The sequence below is a fragment of the Dromiciops gliroides genome, chromosome 2 (assembly GCF_019393635.1).
Source record: "Dromiciops gliroides isolate mDroGli1 chromosome 2, mDroGli1.pri, whole genome shotgun sequence".
Classification (NCBI taxonomy): Eukaryota; Metazoa; Chordata; class Mammalia; order Microbiotheria; family Microbiotheriidae; genus Dromiciops; species Dromiciops gliroides.
Genome location: NC_057862.1, coordinates 94,455,445 through 94,475,349, shown reverse-complemented (window position 1 = coordinate 94,475,349; position 19,905 = coordinate 94,455,445). Strand labels below are relative to the sequence as shown.

At 46.0% G+C, this 19,905-nt stretch overlaps 1 protein-coding gene across 1 annotated transcript; it reads right to left on the bottom strand.

Annotated features, from left to right (window-relative positions):
- Nucleotides 1-3,353: 3,353 nt before the first annotated feature.
- On the bottom strand, nt 3,354-10,197 carry VAX1 (ventral anterior homeobox 1). Its single transcript, XM_043987908.1, has 3 exons — nt 9,960-10,197; nt 8,181-8,368; nt 3,354-5,670 (listed from the first exon to the last, which is right to left on the bottom strand). Exons 1-3 carry the CDS (start codon nt 10,195-10,197, stop codon nt 5,113-5,115), a joined length of 984 nt encoding a protein of 327 aa, XP_043843843.1. The 3' UTR covers nt 3,354-5,112.
- Between the last annotated feature and the right edge of the window lie 9,708 nt (nt 10,198-19,905).

Sequence of the window (19,905 nt, the reverse complement as noted above, 5' to 3'; positions counted from 1 at the left end):
AGGAGTCTTCCTCGAACTTCCTTCGAAGGAAGGGAGATGAAAAATCGCCTATGGGCAGATTACTCCCGAATCCTCTCAATATCTCGCCCTACTGCTGGACTCTAGCAATCACTAAGCTGGGTATAAACTGGTAACCTCATCTGAACCCACAAGTCTTTCTGTTTAGGTTCTTCAGGTGCAGTTTCCTTGAAGCTTCCGGTCACTCTCCTATTTTCACGTTGGCACACGCGCGCGCGCGCACACACACACACACACACACACACACACACACACACACACACACACACACACACACACACACACGTCCTCAAGCCCAAAGATGCTGGTTGTATATTTTCTTTCTTTTTCTTGCCTCCGCTTTTATGCAACTTTAGGTGCCCCTTTGTTCAGGAGAGGAACAGAGAGTTCTTTTAAAACACACCACTCCCACCAGAGTGTTCTCCCTGACCCTCACTTGGTGCCCCTTCGCCATCCACTCTGAAAAAGAGGCAGGCGTCATCCGCGGCCGCTGCTCTTCCCTTCTCGCGCAAGTCGGCGAGTTCGAGGCACTGTCAGAGGCCTCGAACGCCAAGACGCTTCGCTGGAAACACTGGGCTCCCCAAGGCGGGCGAGAGGGGCGGGGGGCAGTGGCTAAAATTAAATGAATTGTCTATAAATGTTTTTAAATTAAAATTGTGATTTTTTTCCCCCTTAGAAGAGGCTCTTTAAGAACAATTACGCTCTAAGTGGCGGGGAGAAGAGCTCCCCGCGGCTCTTCCCCAAAGCCTAAGAAAGAGGAGAGGTTCTCTGGGGAACAGAGGGAGAGGGGATGGGAGAAGAGAGGAGAGGGTGCACAGAGTCCTGGGAGAGGTTAGGGGATTGAGAAAGCGGTAGAAAACTACTTTGGAAAGGGTAAGCGGGTTAGGAGATAGAACGATGTGATGTCAGTCTCTTTAGCGACCAGAAATGATGGGGGTCCGGGGAAAGGGGAAGAGGGGGAGAGAGGGGGAGAGAGAGACACACACAGAGACAGAGACAGAGACAGAAAGAGAGAGACAGACAGAGAGACAGAGAGAGAGAGGTTGAGAACCGAGGTTTAGGGAGGCCTAGGCGGGTTCCCTGTGGAGGAAGCAGGGCTTGTTTTCGGGACCCAGGGGCTTTTGCATTCTGTTTTCTTTTGTTATGATAAAATTCTGCCACCCCCTGCCTCGCTCCTCTCTTCCCTCCCTCCTTCCGACCCCACCCCTACCTCCCAGTGTAAGAGCTTAGGGAACTACACTCATCCCTAGGCCAATGGCTCCTCCCTTGGCCCACCCGGGCACAAACCGAGGCGATGGGAGCGGGAGAAAGAGAGCAAGAGAGAGGAGGGTGGAGGAGTGATCTAGGGTGGAATGAAGGAAGCTGCATAGCCTCCCCAAGGGGTGAGAAGCGCGATTGTAGTTGGTTAATTTAAAAGGTAGGATTCAAGATTGGGGAGTAGAAAACAAATCGATGTGGCGCTAAACCGTTAACTCCGCCAGAGCCAGCACATTCACGTCACGGGATCTCCCTTCCACACGGCCCCGCCGCCTGATTTCTGAAGGCACGTGGATGCCTTTGGCTACAGTGAATCTGCTGAAGATCAGCGAGGACGTGTGGGCGGGGCTGCCCACCCATCCCCCATCCTTCTTCCCTAACCCTGACTCCAGAACATATCAGCTGACCCAGACCCCCAGGGCCCGGCTCCCTAGCTATATTCCTTAGAAATTAGACTCAGGAAAGAGAATCACTTACCCTCACCTATGCAGAATCATTTACCCGCATACACTCCTCAACTCTTCCCCACCAAATAATTCAGTGGTTCAGGAGGAAGGTGGTTTAGGATTTTTATAAAATTTGTTTTTAAAAGTTCACTGAGTGTGTGGTTTGGGATACGTGTGTCCACAAGCCCAACGAACACGGTTGGGGTGCAGATAGACTCTCAGCTTATGAGTTGGTGAGATCCACGTTCAAATCTCGTCTCTATCTTCTACTGACCTTGTGGCCCTGGACAAGTTACTTAACCAAATCTCTTAAGACTTTAAATTGCCGTAGTCACGGATCTGCCTTTTAGTGGCTGCTACACCCAGTCAATGAAAGAATTTCGAACCACAGCTTCCCACTCGTGTGTGTATGTGTGTGTCTATATTAGTATACATATACCTCTTTGATGCCCAGGGACTGAGAGGGTAAAGTGGGGGAGGTCGGGTAGGGGACCCCGAAGAGCCCAGTTTTCTCTCCCTTAAGTCCCCATTAGCATCATCCTCAGACGTTTCCTGAGAGCCTCCTACGTTCCAGCCTTAGTTTGGGGGGGGGGGAGAGGTAGGAGGAGGGGAGCAGCGTACAAGGGAGTCACCCAGATCTTTAGCCAGGCTGCCCCCGCTGCCACGAGCTCGGGAAGCCCCCAGCTAAGTTTCTGCTTGCTCCAATTAAGCTCGAAGAATCAGTTTACTTATAATCGTTGGACTTCGGCTGGTGGATCTTGAAACCGCCTTTCCGAGCTCTCGGCTTTCTGTTTGTAATACTGGCATTCAAGATACCATAGATGTTCTAGGAGGAGAAAAGCCCCAGTGTTTTGCAGAAATTAACACCCAACGAGATATTCAGTCTCTGTCGCTCGGTCTCTGGAGTTTTCATCAGAGAGAGAGAGAGAGAGAGAGAGAGAGAGAGAGAGAGAGAGAGAGAGAGAGAGAGAGAGAGAGAGAGAGAGAGAGAGAGAGAGATAACTCAAATTCAGTCTCGAAAGGAAAAGAACCTTGCCCCTTGGCCTGTTCCAGGACAGGTTGTTAAACAAAGTTAGATCAAACTGCACTTTAGGCAAAAGAGAGAAACCAAACTGTTATCCCAATGCTTGGGAAAACAGCAGAAACGACGAATGTAGGAGTCCCTGGGTGACCAGGGCTTCTCAAAATCCCACTCTGCAACAAGTCAATTTAAAAAACCAAAACAACAACAACAACAAAAACAAAACAAAACAAAACAACAACAACAAAACCAAAAACCCCAGTCAGAAACAGAGACTCGAAATCAGCCTATTTCTTTCTGACAGTTGAAAATCTTCCCAATATTAACTTCCACGCTAGAAAACAGCACTGAGAACGCTCTCTAAATTTCGGTTGCTTGGATCATAAGCACTAGAAAACAATAATTTGTTAGGGTCTCCCCCCTCACACTTTAAATAGAAGACGAGAATAGACCTTATCAATCATCATAGATAGATATATTTCACTCTCACCACATAAATACAAAACAATCAAATATCCAAAACATTCAGAACAGAGTTAGTAGCCAGGATTTAGGGGACACCTACCCGCATGTGAATCATTATTTCATTATTTTTCCACTAATTGCCTAAAACAGAGCAAAAAAAAATCCCGACGTAAATAATTTACAATAAAATTACTATTTTCAAAAATTTGTTCTGGGCACTCTTGAGATGGACTCTAATACACTCTAGACAATAAAGTATCTCAGGGTTTTGTCTGTTGGTTGTTTTGGTCAAAGAAATGGGTGGCATGGACTGAGGTGCACAGTTTGTAAATGCTTGGTTAGAGGGGAGATTGCCGTCCCTGTCTCCGCCTAGAACTAAGTTCTAGCTACCTTCTGACCCTTCAAAAAGAGATTTCATGAGCATGGGGGTGCAAGGGTGGGGAGAAGTCTTTTCTTTTTCTTACGTTGACTATCACAAGTTCTTCCCTCTTGTTCATCATCATCTTCATCATCGTAAGTAAAGATGGGGTAGTTCTCCCAATTGAGAAGATTTCTGAAGGATCAGGGAGAAGTAGCAGAACTGTCCAACTTTCTCAGATGTTGAAGTAACGGGCCGTGTTTGTTTTCCTAGAATTTAAAGCTACGGGTACTTCGTGAAACAAAGGCAAGGAAAAAAAGAAGGAATTATATTTTATCTCACTTTCTTATGAAAATGGAAAGGCTCATAGTCTGCGGTGCCAATGGGAGTGGCTATTGCCGCTCCATTTCCAAACCAACGATAGATCCTTTAAAAAAAAAGTGTCTCCTCCGTGATTAACATTTGGTCTGCTGGGGCTTCTAAGGGTGTCTTTTCAATAGATGCTCCTCAATGAGGAATCTAGACTGCTTCTGTTGGAAGACTTGGAGCTGGGGATTTGGGGGTGGAGAGGGAAGCTGGTTGAGAATTTCTTAGAAAATAAATCGTTGCCTTTTCTTTGCTCATCCCTGTCGAATTTATTTTCAAACTCACAGCTCCATTTATCCTACTCTGCCTAAAAAATTGTGTTTTGGAACACTTTTTAAAGGTTTTACCTTCCAGACTCAGAATGATCATTTTTTAAAAATAGTTAAGTTGCATCTAGTCTTGGAATATGGTTAGGATTCATTTTTAATTGCTTAGCAATAATCCATTCTTATTATTCTCCCTATCATTAGTATCACTATCATCATCGTCGTTGTTAGTATTGTGGAGGTGGTCGTTAGAGGATGATTTTAGGCAACTCTCTTGCCTGTCCTATCCACAGATTCCCTAAAGTGGAGGGGGTGGGGGGGCAGATGCGATTCTTCCTTGTTCTGTGGGAAACTTGGGCAGGGTCCCTGGCTTTCTAGAGAAATCTGTAAGGCCTAGTGACTGCCGAGCGTTTTGAAATTCACTTCCTGTATGGCTCACTCAGACAGTGGGAGTTTCCTATTCCTTACTTGCGGGAACTCTGGGCTCTAGGAAACCCTTGTAAATGTTCCACCCTAGGCGGGAGGCTGCGGGGTCGGCGGGAGGCTGCACGCTCAGCCTTCTCCCCACTAATCCTACCAACAGTACTGCTCCTTTGGATTTGGATGGCTCCTTTCCCGGGGTGGAAGGATGAGGAAAGGGACTAAGTAGGGTGTGTTTCCCAGATCTTTGGATCTTTCCTGCATTCAGATAGAAGTTGGGGGTGAGGGGGGGGGAAGTAAACAGAAGCAAGGCAGAAAAAAAAATTAGAATGGTAAAATTAAATTTGTGAGAGGGTGAGGCAAGGAGGGAAAGGAATTGCTTGGAGACCGCGTAGGAAAAGGGGGGACTGCCCAGGAAGGGAGGCTTGGGTGTGTGATTCCATAAATATAAGCACAATAGATACTATAAATATAAATACATGGAAATACTTAAAATCAGTCCAGTGCTTTTTTCTCCGCCCCGTCTTTATTGTTGGTCCGGGAGTAGGGCTCAAAGGCGGAGGAGCTCAGGTATCTGGCGGAGAGTTCTTGTAAATTCCCGGCCAATGAGCCAGCCATTGTCAAGGGGTTGGAGGAGAGGCGACTGGCGACCGAGCCCAGGAGCGAGGGCACAGGCAGGCTGAAGAGACTGTGGCCAGCGGCCGGGGCGGGATGCAGTCCTGAGGCCGAGGCGGGCCCCGCCGCGCTACTCACGGCCGGGGGGTGCGGAGAGGAACCGCCCGCCGGTCCGGAGGCCGAGCTGGAGCCTGAGCCCGAGCTGCCGCTGCCGCCTAGGGCCGGGATGCTGGGGCCTCGCAGGGCCGAACCCAGAGCGCCCGTGGCACAAGGGGGCAGGAGGCCAGGCAGGCCCGGCGGGGAGAGCAGGCGGCCTTGCTCTAGAAGCCGGAGCACGCTGCAAGTGGCGGCCGTCTCAGACACCACGGAGCGCAGCTCCGAGTCCTTGCCTTGGTCTTTCTTCTGCTTTGTGCGCCGGTTCTGGAACCATACCTTCACCTGTAGCAGCCCATAGAAAGGGGAGAGGGAGGGAGAGAGACTGTTAGAGGAGCCTGGGGGCTCGGCCCAGGCTTTGCGAGGACCCAGGAGATTAGAAACCACCAACTATCCCTCTCCCTCCACTCAGGGGCCGAAGCTAGGGCACCTAGACGAGGCACACTCGCCCAAGTTCAAATTCATCACAATCTCCTGACTGAACTTCCGGGTGGGGAACTTGATTGAAGCCCAACCCGAACCAGAGAATGAAACGTTTCAAAATCATAATCATAACAATAACGGGTATTGCATCATTGATGTGTCCTTCCACCCACCCATCCTTTAGTTCCTTCCGTTCTCCCAATTTCGCAGAGGCAAGGATTGAGACAGTCGGGGCAGGAGGCCCCAAGTTCATCCACCACCACCACCACCAACACACACACCTCCCCAGTAGCTTCTCCCCCTTCCTTCCTGGGGGTTGGGGATGGAGGTAAAGAGAGCCTTTAAAAGTACAGCGGGGTTAAGGGGTGATAGTCTTAAAACTCAAATAGAGACAAAAAGGGCAAGGGATTTCACGATTCCTGGGGAGACAGTGAATGAATTAGGTCTCTCCAGCCTGGAGAGGCGAGACAGTTGCTCTGAATCTTGGAAAGATTTATTCGGTCCAAAGTGGATCTCAGATTCACACACACACACACACACACACACACACACACACACACACACACACGCCACGAGGGGACCGGAGTTTGCGAAAGCCCCTTCAGGCCAGGGTTAAGATGTGACATACTCTGAAGAATCCTAAAGAGGTATTACCCCCAAGTGAACACAGGATCCACGCGCACCTCCATCACCCAACCCCAGTCAAGTCGAGCCAAGGAGATGAGGGATTCATTCCCAGTGTTTGTGGTGAATTGGCTGGGGAGGTGATAAAGAATTCAGTAATAGGTACTTTGAAATCTTCTGTGTCTGAGTTACATTCCCCCCCCCCCCATTCCCATTAACTTTTTGAATCGGAAGTTGGAAAAGACTGGCTGGGACTTGTCCCTAAAGCCCAGGGGCTTTTCGGAGTCCCAGGGCCCTTCTTGTTCTCGCTGGCTCTAGGGTAGCAGTAGATCTACTTATGATCCCTTTCCCTGGATTGGCAGCTTCCTAGATGTGTTTTTGGTCTGTTTTAATTTTGCTTTGTTCCCTTGCTTCTACTTGGGGTGGTGGTGGTAGGGGTAGGGGTGGCAGCGGAGGCACTAGCAAAAGAATGCTAAGCCAGAATTCTGCTACCAGTCACCTGGTTTCCCCCTATTTCCTTTCCTCTGGTCTTCTCTTTCCATCAGAGGAAATACTGACACCCCATTTCAACTTCTGAGTTATTTGGAATCTGATTGTAGGGAAGTTGCAGAGGGGAAGAAAACCCTTGAGTCTCCATTATAGATTATAGACCAAGCCTAATAACAAAGTCCCAGGAGGTCCCCAACTCCTGTTTTCCTTAACATGAAATAGAAGAAACAGTATGGAGGCTAAAGAGGCTGTGTCTCCAAATATGATAACACTTTGCACACTGCACATATACACGGAGAAGGCTTCCCAACACAACAAGGACCCCAGGGTGGAGCTGACCCTCCCAAACACTCATACTGCCCATGCTGAGTCACAACAAACAGTAGTGGGGGGTGGGGGTGGAGAGGAAGCAGGGCAAGGCTGAAGGAAGGTGCCTAAATGGTTAGACCAGGAAATCCCGGGTAAAAATCATAAAAATAACCTTTACCTCTCCCATTGAAAAGAATCTCTGCCCACTTCACACCCCCGGCTTTGTACTGGAAATGAGGTGAAGGGTCAGGGAACCAACATTATTTGACAAGGCTCTGTTAGGGCCAGAGACAAGAGTAAAGTGGCCAGGGGGGAAACGACCTCTCCCCTTGGGAGAATCTCGGCAGCTCTGGCTAACTCCCTTTTATAATCACCAACAGACTGAGACAGAGCTGCACAACTTCTGCTCTCCAATAATTCTGGCATATATATATATATATATATATATATATATATATATATATATATATATATATATATATATATATATATATATATATATATATATATATATATGCCTAGGACCCCAAGAAAGAGTGCAGCTGAGGCTTGGAGATCTAAGCATGTTTTCCTGGGGATAGGGCCAAAGTGGGACACGCAGAAGCAGGGTGAGAACCAGCTCGTGGCAGAGTAGGAGAAGCTAATAAATTGTTGTGTGTATGTTGGAGGGGGTGTTGCAGTTTGGATGTGTATCTGTTGTGCCAAGCAGAGGGGCAGAGGGTGGAAAAGCTGGAGCTTCCCTGTGATGAAGGGTCCAGACTTGTGCGTAGAAACGAGGTGTCTTCTCCAAAGGCACTGCCCCCAGGCCCCCGGGCCTTCTCCCTCTCTCGGGATGCTCTCTAGGCCTACAACCAGGTCTAGGGACTGGGGTGGGCCTGAGATGAGATGGCTGCGAATTGGGGGCTAGCGGGGAGCCGCTGCCTGAGCAAACAGAACCTCTGGGCTAGTACCTGGGTCTCGGAGAGGTTGAGCTGCCTGGCCAACTCGGTTCGCTCCCGCCCCACAACATATTGGCACCGCTGGAACTCCATCTCCAGCCGATATAGCTGTTCAGCGGTGAATGATGTGCGGGTCCTCTTTGGCCGGTCCAGGTCCAGGCCTTTAGGAAGGATGATCTCTCGAATGGAGCCCTTGGCATCTAGGGAGGGGGCCACAGCGGAAAAGATCAGTAGTCAGTACTCATTCGTCCTACATCTCTTTCCTCTCCCTGTCTCCTCTAACCAACTTTCCAGGCCAGAAGCTCCAGGGACGACGTACGTCGGTGGCCCTAGCTTAGCCGAATGACTATAGGGAGATCCGAAGGGAGGATTAGCTCAGCAGAAAGGTGTCCCTGGACCCAAATGTGAACTCAAATATTGGGGTACCTAACTCCACTTAACTGTTTTCTCTGTTGCTGGTTCAGGGGAGGGGAGGGGAAGATCGTTGGGGCCCAGAGTCGGATCAGCTTTGTTAAGACAAATCCCTTTGAAGGAACAGCGGGGCTGGAGGACAAAATGCAATCGCGACCAAGTCAACTAGCCCTTCTGTGATGGGCGCGCTAGGACTAGAGGAGGAAAGCCGCCTACCTTTCAAAGGCATATTCCCTGCCTCGGAAGAGGCCTCACCAGATCGGGGATGACCGGGAAGAGTAGCCCGGCACCGACTTATGGTCCTCCGAGCCCTGCCAGAGTCGGTCCTCTGCCGCCCCCCCCCATCCCCACAAATACTCACATCCCACCCAGAACACTCACAAGAGCACAGAAGCCCACCTTCCCCAGCGCTCTGCCGGCCCCTGACCCCGCCCCGGAGGAATGTTTACCAGGCTACATTCGGGGTTCGTTTCCTTATAGCCTCTGGGTCTCCTTCCCTCTTAGGGGCAGAAGACACCCCAAGGGGAACAACCTGAGCTTTCGGAGCCCAGGGTGCCGCTTCCCCAAAGTATGGGTCAGCAGACTTGGGGGCAGTGGCGCTCTTGGAGGCGAAGGTGAGGGTCCCTCTTTTCGGATTCTCCCCCCACAAATTCGGCCCCACCGGGTCTCCAGGCTGCTCAAGGAGAGGCCCCTTGGCCGGCCAGAAACAACTTCCCGCTTCTCCATTCAAACCGCAGTTTGGCTTTCTTCCCTGTTTTCTGTATCCCCCAAATCTCCGATGCCTGAAAGGCAGGAACGGATGACTATTTTCATCTTTGCCTCCCTCCGACCCATTTTTTTTCCTCCTAAAGGCGATTGCTATAAGAGCTCGGGGTCGGCGGCCTCCTCCTCCACCTTCTCTCGGGCTGCATCCCACAGTGCTTCGACTTTTCCCGAAGATCCTCTCCGCCCCCACCCCGCCTCCCTTCCCCACCCTCGGGTCGGGGACAGGGCGAGGCCCCAGCACACCAAGTTCCAGGAGGCTTAGAAAGGAGGCGGATGGCCTGGCCCAAAAGGCCGGCGGCTAGACCCGGAGCAGGGCAGAGGGTGGGGCCCCACGGGCAGCAACTTTCTCCCGAAGTCCGAGCCGATCCACAACCTCAGAGGTCCCCACCCCCAACCGCCACACACACACACACACACACACACACACACACACACACACCATGGCCAAGCGGGCAGGATGCGGAGAGAGAAGGCACCCGCTAAAGACCTGCAGCCTGGAGAGAAGGGGACCGAAGGCTCGGATAAAGGGTTGGGGAGAGGGGTGAACCCATCCTCCCGAATCGCCCCTCCAAAGACACCCAAGCCCCAGACTCTTTCTCCTTTCTGATCCCCTACCTCGAACCAGGATCCTTCTGCAGTAGTCCGGGTCGGCAGAATTAGATTTACTCTTGTTACAGTCTTCCGAGGCGGCAGACGGAGAGAAAGTGCCCGGAGGTTCCTTCAGAAAAGAAGTGGAGATATTCCCTTCGCCCCCCTTGCTCTCTTTCCCGTCCTTAGGTCCATTCTTCGAGACCCGGTTAGTCTCAGCGTCCGAGTGGCATCTAACGTCCATTTTGTCTGGTTTCCCAAACATGTAAAAGGCAAAAAAGGGGGGGTGGGTGGGATAAGAATACCCCACTGCACACACGCACCCACAAAATACACCCCCCTGAAACCCCGAAGGGAGAAGAGAAGAAGGGGGGAAAAGCCACCACCGGCGAAACGAGATTGGCGATGGCACAAGCCTCTGGTGGTCAGCACAGTGGGGTCTGCAACACACTCCTGGAGAGGCAGGTTGTCGTGTTGTGGTTCCCAGCGGAGTTGCGATTCAGCCTCATCAGTCCCAGCCTTCTAATAGGACTGTCCAGCTTTCCCCAGCCCAGCGATCAGATAGCGAACAGTGCAACTCTGAAATGATTTCTTGCCTGCCTTATTACTGAGACATAGAGATGTTGGACACCCAGAGGGACGCACACTCGCTGTTTCAATTGATTACGGGTAATTTCACAGCCTCCACGTTTCGGTTACCTCATGAATACACTAAATTGTTTGGATAATATATCAGATCGTAATGGATGGTTTCTGTGCTTGTCCCCAATCAAGTAGAGTTTAGCCAGTGAATAAACTGAAATGATTGGTCTTGCTTTCAGGAAACACACAATCAAAGACCCAGACTTCCAGAAAAACTTTTGACAAGATTCATCCTGAATTGTAAGCATCATTAGCAGCCATTATTAACTTCCAGTTTGCCTTTGACCCTTCAGATTATAAACTGACTAAAGGGGCTTTCTCTAGACATGCGGATACATCTTAATAAAGCTACTTTTAAAAAAATAAGACAATAACTAAGACACCCCCCCCAAGTCCTCCCCCACCCCCACCCCTTTGCATCCTTCAGCAGGAGGAAGAATTCCCTCTTGGGAGAAAATGAAATCAGAAAAAGAGAAAGTTTTGCTTAAGAAGATCTCCCTCCCACAGTAAGAGCTGAGAACTCTTTAACACACCTTCATGCTGACAGCCATCTTAAACTTCCATCTCTTCTCTCTTTTTTTTAATGCCTATGGATTAAAAAAAAATTGTGCACCTCCAACTTCCCTGAGGCTGCCCATTGAGACGCCAGCTTTCTATTCAGATATAGGAGAGAGAGGGAGAGAGAGGGAGAGAGAAAGAGAGAGAGAGAGAGAGAGAGAGAGAGAGAGAGAGAGAGAGAGAGAGAGAGACTCTGTCTAAACTGTACGATCTCCTTTAAAAAAAAAGTTTTCCCCTAGCTATTTCATTGTCTCTGCTACAATATCTTTGAGAAAAGCAACAGCCAGTAATCCAATAAGACCATTGATTAGGCTACAATGATTCAATTCAAGCACATGGCCTTGTGCAAAGAGCATGCTCCAGCCCTTCTTGTCACCTTGCCGGGGCAGAAGCCCTCTTCATGCTGCTCTCCTTATTCATTCCTTTATGGGAAATGTAGAGCGAAAGGAGTGAAAGATGGCAATTATCTAATTGGACTATTAACAAACAATCCTCTGAGTGCGGCAGTCTGGCCGTGGTTCTCGGGCGGGGGGGAAGGGTCCCTGTTCCCCTGCCCTCATTCACAAAGAGTTTAGGGGCCGTGGAGGAAAGGGGGAAAGGGAAAGGGGGGAGGGAATAGGTGGGAGGTTTTGCTGAGAATTTTTCCACACAATTCCAAGAATGGGGGTGGGTGGGCGGGGAGGGGGATGAGGGGGCGGACTGGGACTGAGAAGGAGGGGAAAGTGGTGTGTTGGAGATTGAAGGAGGAGATCCATGCTCTTACCAGCCCTGAAATGTGTTCTGACTATGCAAGAGAGGAGCTGCACGCTCTAGTTATATCATTACGCCCTGCCCCACCCCCACTCCCTCCACTACTTTCCCGACTCCCCGCTCTCCCTAGCCCTCCTCCCGTCTGGCAACCGACGGCCCTCTTCACTTCAGGTGGACAATAGTCTTCAGAACTGTCTCGCAGACCGGACCACCAATATTAAAGGGGAATGGGGTGGGGGTGGGAAGCGTCGAAATCGAAGTGCAGAACACTGAGTTTGGGCTCGTTATCACACTCTTTTCCCTGGCCCCGTCCTCCCTCCCACCCTCATCTCTATCCTTGGGTCTCCGGGAAAAGCTACAGATTTTTGCAACTGAATATAACGGCTTTCTCAGATAGGTTTCCCGCCCAGGGCTCTGACGATTTGGTATCTCTTAACCGGAGGAGTGAAATTGTAGGGTTTGAAGCGTGTGCGGGGGATGGGTGGGGGAAACCCGCAAGGCAGGAACAGAAGAGGGAGAGGTGGGGAGCTCATAGACTTGTCCATGTGGTTTTATACCTCCCGAAGAATATGTGACATTTCATATACAGGCGTCTCATCAGCTCCGTTACTCCTTAAACGCATCCTTTGACTAAGATGAGTTGTGAAGTTACTTCAATTCACGACTTGGAGGGAATGTGGGAGGGGGTTGCATGGCAGTGGGAGTGGGGGATGTGTGTGCATCTGTATTCCTCTAGACCACCCTGTTGGTAGGAATACTGAGGCCTGAAAACCACTTTCTTCCAACTTCCACAACAATCTAAATACGAATCTCGAACAGCACCCCCAGTTTTCTTAACTGGATGAAGGACTGAACGGATTTAAAAATGAATTGAGTGGGGCAGTCAGAAAAACAAACCGTGCCATTTAAAGCATTTTAAAAGATATTGTTACTACCACCCCTCTCCTTTTTACAGACTTCCTTCTCTCCTCTGACAGAGAGAGAGAGAGAGAGAGAGAGAGAGAGAGAGAGAGAGAGAGAGATCCTGCGAGGCAGAAGAATATCTTTCTTCCTCTAGAGCCCCAACAGAGATTTAAACGAAAAATTTTTTTCTAGCAGAGAGACGAAAGAACAAGACCAAGGCTGGCCCAGACCCTCCCCTTCCCCAGTCTCAATCCAACTTTCAGAGACATTTTTCAGAGGCTCTTCTATGCATCTGAAGCTTCTGCTTATTCGAACTGCGTACCTTGAGATTCGGAGTCATCTTTGGAATGAGCCCCATCACTTTAGATTGCCTCCCCAGCCTCCAGCCCTATATCGTATACGGGGCTTCGTGTGATGGTACTGGCCCGATTTGAGACAGTATATACCCTCTCCTGACCCTTTTTTTGCTCAGGATATCTTTCAGATCAGGAAAAATTTGTCGACGGTGAGTGGCCGAGTATGCCTTGGCACTGGGATGTCAGTATCTAGCTTACGTTGGTCCCTGGTCTATCCGGTAATGTGAAAGGGATGACTGCTCGAACCAGATCTGCAAGCGGCTTTCTCCTTCTTCTCTCTCCAGATTCCTGGTCACTGAGCTGGCCTGCCTAAGTGCTCTTGACCTCGAATAGTACGGCCTAAACTTTCACCTCTCCCAGGGTCCCTGGTCCAACACAGAGGCTGACACCTGAAGGCCCCTTGGCATTCAGAAACTGCCTCCTGGTGGCCGTCAGGAGCGCAGAATCTTCAGACCCCAGGGAGGGACAAGTAAGAGAGATAAAGAGGCTAAGTCATTCGCCAGCTCCATAATGGAGATCCAGTGAGACTCCCGCAAGGCCATTAACTATTTCTTCTAGGCCTGGAAAGCCCTGGTACCCAGGGATGGGGCAATGAAGGACGGGTTTTTAGGAAACCATTATCAACCTACCACCAAACCTTTCATAACATCTGCCGCTCCAGCCGCCAGAGAACTCCCAGTCCTAAAGGGCTGACCGGAATCTAAAAGAAAAAAAAAAAGGGATAATCCCTTCTGTTCTCTCCTTCCGCCCATTGTGATGTGCATTCACTCAGGAAGGCAACCCGGCTGGAGTGGATGTGTTGGTTTCAAGGCAATTTTTACACATTGTAGCTTCCCAATAAACAAAATGGACTTTGCAGTCCCTTCAGTTACTCATACAGAGGAGAGGGCAGGACATCTCCAATATTAGACCCTAGTGGGTTTCCCAAATGATGATCTGAAGTTGAAGAGTGGCTGTCTCCCTTCAAGGCCTGATTATATGTAGTTAAGTAATAATAGCAATAATTATATACAATTTTACTTTGCTTTACAAACTACTTCACCATTTACTATCCCATTTTCTGTTCATGAAAATTTTGTAGGTTAGGTAATGCAAGTATTATTACTCCCTTTTTACAGATGAGAAAACAGGTTCAGAGAGTTTAAATGATTTCTCATAATTCTCCCCTGGAAGTCTGGAGTCCACTCCCAAAATCCACCCTAGGCTCTGATAGGTGAGCTTTCCTCTTATCTTGCCAGGAACCAAGTTCCACCTTACTTTCCTGCCACCAGGTCCAAATAAGGCAGCTGCCCACAAGGTGGCTCTGTCTGTGTACTGGAGATAGCTCATACTGGCTTTCAGAGCTGATTGTTAAATTATTAATGTGATCATTTACATCTCAAAAATCAGCCAGCTACAAATCAAGGCTTGATGTTTTTTAATTGTTGATTATGTAGACTTAAGAAAGTGATGAAGAATATATTAATACAGATTAAACTTAAAGGTATGCCTAAAGTACTTTCCCCCTTCCTCATGCTGGTTGTTAAATGTTTACCAGCAAAACTCTACTACCCACTCCTACCCTCTCTCTTTAATATATTATCTTCCCATATTAGAATATGAGTTCTTTGAAAGCAGGGACTGTCTTTCTAGTTTATGACTGTATCCCCATCACTAGCACAGTAATAAGTGAATAAAAAATAAATAGTATTTATTATCTCTCTTACACACATGTATATATATATATATATGTGTGTGTGTGTGTGTATATACATATATGTATGTAGGCATGCAAGGATACCTTCCTCATGGTTTTGCAGTAGTAAGTAGGAGATCTCTTCAAACCCTGAGCCCAGTGCTCATTGAATAAGACCATGTTTGCATAGAGCATAATACTTTCCAAAATATTTTCACATATAGGATTAATAAACTTCCCCTTCCCCTCTATTCATAATATATGCTTTCTGATTAGGTCAGATTCCCCCAGAGATTCAAAGGGATTTCTGTTGCTGAGCACCTTGTTACAAATCCCTGGGAAAACTGGGACTAGGACCAGGGAGGAGAGATATTGTGGAATATGTTTATGCTAATCAGACCACTAATAATTAATTTTTATGCAAACATAAACCAAAATGGTTTCTAAAGAATTCTGAAGGAGCATTCTTGGAGAATCTGGAATCATGAATATGAACGTGACAACACTATTTTTATTAAATTATCATTATATTATTGATAGCTATGTTTCAAGTTGCTCTATTTTAGATTGATTCTTTTTTTTTTTTTGGTGAGGCAATTGGGGTTAAGTGACTTTCCCAGGGTCACACAGCTAGTAAGTGTTAAGTGTCTGAGGTCGGATTTGAACTCAGGTACTCCTGAATCCAGGGCTGGAGCTCTATCCACTGTGCCATCTAGCTGCCCCTAGATTGATTCTTGATCCTTTGCCTTGAATACAAAGATAATTTCTTATATCTTTTTGTATCCCTCACAGGATTCAACAGTAGCTGCTTAGTAAATGTGTCCAATGAACGAAGATTGATGCAAGAGGGATTCCAGGCTATAAGGGTGCTCCTGTATTTAAGTTCTCAAAATAATAACTTTATATAGGCATATAGTTAACCAGTAACATATATGTATTTTTTGTGCCTGATGATATTGTTGGTGACTGAATTCAAATTATTTGTGTGTTAATAAGGTTTTTGTGTGTTAATAATCAGACTGGGGTTTTGTGTGTGTGTGTATGGACATCTTAGAAGATATAAATATTGGTGAGGGAAATTTCATTAAAAGCATTTTTTATTCCTCAGACTTTTATAGGAAAATTGGCTAACATCAATTCAGGCTCTGCAAAGGAAAAAGGATAAATTAAATATAACCAAACACAAATATACCTAAATTATTTGCCAAAGTATTCTTTTGTGCATCAGAGTATGTCCTGAGATTAAATTACCTGGCACTTTTACTTCACCATCTATAATCATGAAAATTCAGAGCAGGAAGAGTCTTGAATAGATCATCTGGTTTAAATTCATTTGACAGTTGAAGAAACTGAGGCTCAGAAAACTGAAGCAATTTGCTTGATGTAACACAGTAAATTCATAGCATGACTGGGATTAAAGCTCCAAACTCTGTAAGTAGCCTATGAACAAGTGCTATGAAATCTCATTATTTTTTTTATTGAAATAGGACCTTCTTACCTTATTTTTTCACCCCACTCATTTCCCATAACTTCAAACACTTGGTAGCATTCTGACAGGACAAAGATTCTTTCTTCCATCCTTGCATAGTTAGGGCTTTTTTCCCTTCAGGAAGAAGCAGGAGGAGGAGGAGGAGGAGGAAGAGGAGGAGGAGGGTGTTTGGCAAAGAAGCTAAGGTAATCAAATGTTTTTTATTAGCAATTATTGTTGGATCAGCAGTTTGGGGACAGCATAACATAATATACTGAGACATCAGCTTAAAAAGAACACATTAAGAATGTTACACAACTAGAAATTAACTTTCAGGAATGATGAAACAGGGTATCCAATAATAAGGATTAATTTAAAAAACACAAGACTATACCTAACATTTACATAGTGACTTTAATCTCCAAACTGAGGTTCAAACAGTAACTAATTTATCTTCATATAATACCACTATTATCTCCTTTTCTCACATTTTAGTGGGGGAAAAGAGGGAGGCTATTTGATAAAAGTCATTTAATAATAACTAAATTAATAATGTAATATATAATGAACATATAAATAATAAATTAAAAGTTGCTTAAATACTTAAACACAAAAACTCCACATAGAAGTGAAAAAATCCAATTAGTTATCTGTGTTATAGATAAAGTTGTATGTTAGTTAATATCTAGAATAAAGAAGAACAATTGGCAAATTTTAAAATTATGTTGTTTGCTCTTGAAACAAATGAACCCATTGTAATTTGGTTACAGACCATGAATAAATGAAACAATTCGTACAACACAAGTTGTGCACTAGGGAATTAAACTCAGTTAACTCCTTTAAATATTGTGATTATGTAAAATATGACTTTGACTAACCAACATTTGTAATCAAAGAATTTTAGATATGGAAGAGATAATATGTGCTTTACACATATTATCTCTTCTAAGAAGAGCAGGCTAGATGATGTCAATGATGATGCCATCTACACTGAACTGATTGTTTTCAGGAAATTGCAAAGCTCTTTTAGTGATCCCCAGGTTTTCCATGAAAGCAAAATGCCATCTTTTTATTTGATTGGTATTTCTATAAGGCAGTGAGTCATGGAACACTCCTGTCTCTGAATTAAAGATTAGCACCACACTGAAGGCAATGAAGAGGAATTTGGCAGATATGAACACAGTGTAACGCAGAAGCAGTGAAAAACTCCAAAGAAAAAGGAGAGTAAATGCTGTTAGCAAACGATTCTATAATAAGAAAAGAATGACTAACAATAAGAAAAAAGCAAGGGATGGCAGGTGAACAGCTTTAGTGGTCTACTGGTACCCTCTATATGCCAGGAGAAATCGAGGAAGGTTTCCAGCACATTGTTTGGACCCCCAAAGGTAAACTGTAGGGAGAAATGAATGAGAGTTGCTGGAGGTACAACAGGCATTGGTGCCTTGCAATCTGCTTATCTGGAGGGAACTATTGAATTGATGAACTCACAAATCTGTTTGAGTATGACTCAGTAGTTAGTGGGTTGGTCTTGGAGTCAGGAATACCTCCTGCATTCAAGTCCTGCCTAATACTAGCTATGTGACCACTTAGCCTCTCAGTGCCCCAGGCAGTGAGGCTATAAATGAAAGATTTTGGTGAAGGGAGTTGCTAAATCAGGAGTTCCCTGCACTGATAGGATCACAGGTATTAACACCTATCTCCCCTGCCTCAGAAACAAAAAAATAAAAACAAAAACAAAAAACAAAACCCTCCCTTGCATTTTCTGCTTCATAACTATATCAGGAAATGGATTGAAACATGTATTGTTGTGTCTATCTTAGATGGGGTGAGGAATAACAAGAAATCAAACGGCTTGCCCAAGGCCATTCAGCCAAAGTCATTGGCACTAACCAGAGAATGGGGACCATGAGGGTTGCAATTGCCACACAGAAGGCACTGCTTGAAGATTTGTTTGAATGAATTAAGGAATGTATGCACCTTCTGTGAAGAATGTTCATCTTAAAACCATGCCACCATCCTCAGCAACAATAGGAAGTTGTAGGGGCCAAGGGAAGTGAAAACAGAAACTCTGACATCTATAAATGGAAGGAAAGTCCAAAGTGATTGGACTAGGGGCAGAAATGCTATTCTTGGGACAAAACAATTGGTCAGAGCTCTAACTCATCCAAAACCATAGAAGGGATGACATTCCTTAGGCAGAGATGTTATAATGCAGGGTATCGAGAAACTCATAATAATACTACTTAGTACTTATGTGGCACTTTCCCTCTTCAAAAGTGCTTTACAAACATTAACTAATTAAATCAGCATGACTTCTGTAAGGGAAAATTGAGCCTCTTTAATCTGTTTGAATTCTCTGAAAAAGCTAATAAAATTAAGGTATAATGTTCGTGTAGAGGAATGCACAAAGAAATAAACAGCTTTTTTGAAGGATTAAACATGGAAGTATAGTTGTGGCAGTTCATAACTTCAAAAGCTGTTTATGGTGAGTTTATTCCAATGCTACAAACATCATTTCTATTGTTCAACAGGTCAAAAGAAGACCCAGGCTCTAAGAATGTAGAGGTTTTCCTGCTGCAAGCCAATTGAACGAACAGCTGCAATGAGTCACCAGTGGACCCCCATTAAAGCCATTTCTGGGTGGGGCTTGACTGAACTGTGGTCATAGCCCAAAGCAGAAAGGCAGAGAAAGTGAACCACATAGGGCTAAATTCTGTCACAGATGCAAAAGGGGACCTGCTAGAAAAAGTCAGAAGAACTAGAAATTAAATCTCATCACCAAAATACTATGTAGGCTATGCCATCTAGGAACCAAACATCTGGAGGAAAGCCAAGTTAGCCAAATGTTTGGTCACCCCATTGTTTTAAGTAAAAATTTTTCCATATATCCACATGTTTGGAAACTGTATAGATCGTGTTTCCATATCCATTCTCTTAATTTGGTCAAGTTAGCCTGCTTTGATCTTATTGGATCTGGTAGCAAAAATGAGATTTAATTTGATGATGAGAAAACAGAGAAGTAAAGAAGTTAAAACATATAAATGTTAATTTTGATTGGACAAGTAAAAATTTTGAGGATTTTTCTGTTGGTAGATCCTTATTAAAGAGATAACAGAACAGTCTGTATGAGTATTCAGTCTTAATCTTCCTTTCCTACATTATCCTCACCTTTTCTGTAAATGGTGACCAGTAGAAATTGCTTCTTTTCACCGGAATGATTACATGACACCTCTTGACCAATGCCACACCACAGTTTATTAACTTCTCTGCTAAGAAAAGTGATAAATGAAGAGGATTTGAGAGAGAGAAAATGAAAGTTCAGTGTCCAAGCTAGAGGAACTAGGTTATTGAGGTCAAGTCTACATATAGTGAGACAGATCATTCCACAGGTGCTGAGGCTCTGTTCAGCACACACACACACACACACACACACACACACACACACACACACACGCACACACACACACGCGCGCGCGTGCGCGCACACACACGTCCTTATCATTTTTTATTTTACTTTATGACAGAATCATACCTTAGATGTGATCTAGCTCAACTCATTCAACTCCCTTATTTTACAAATGACAATCCATAGATTGGGGAATAGCTGAATAACAACTGTTA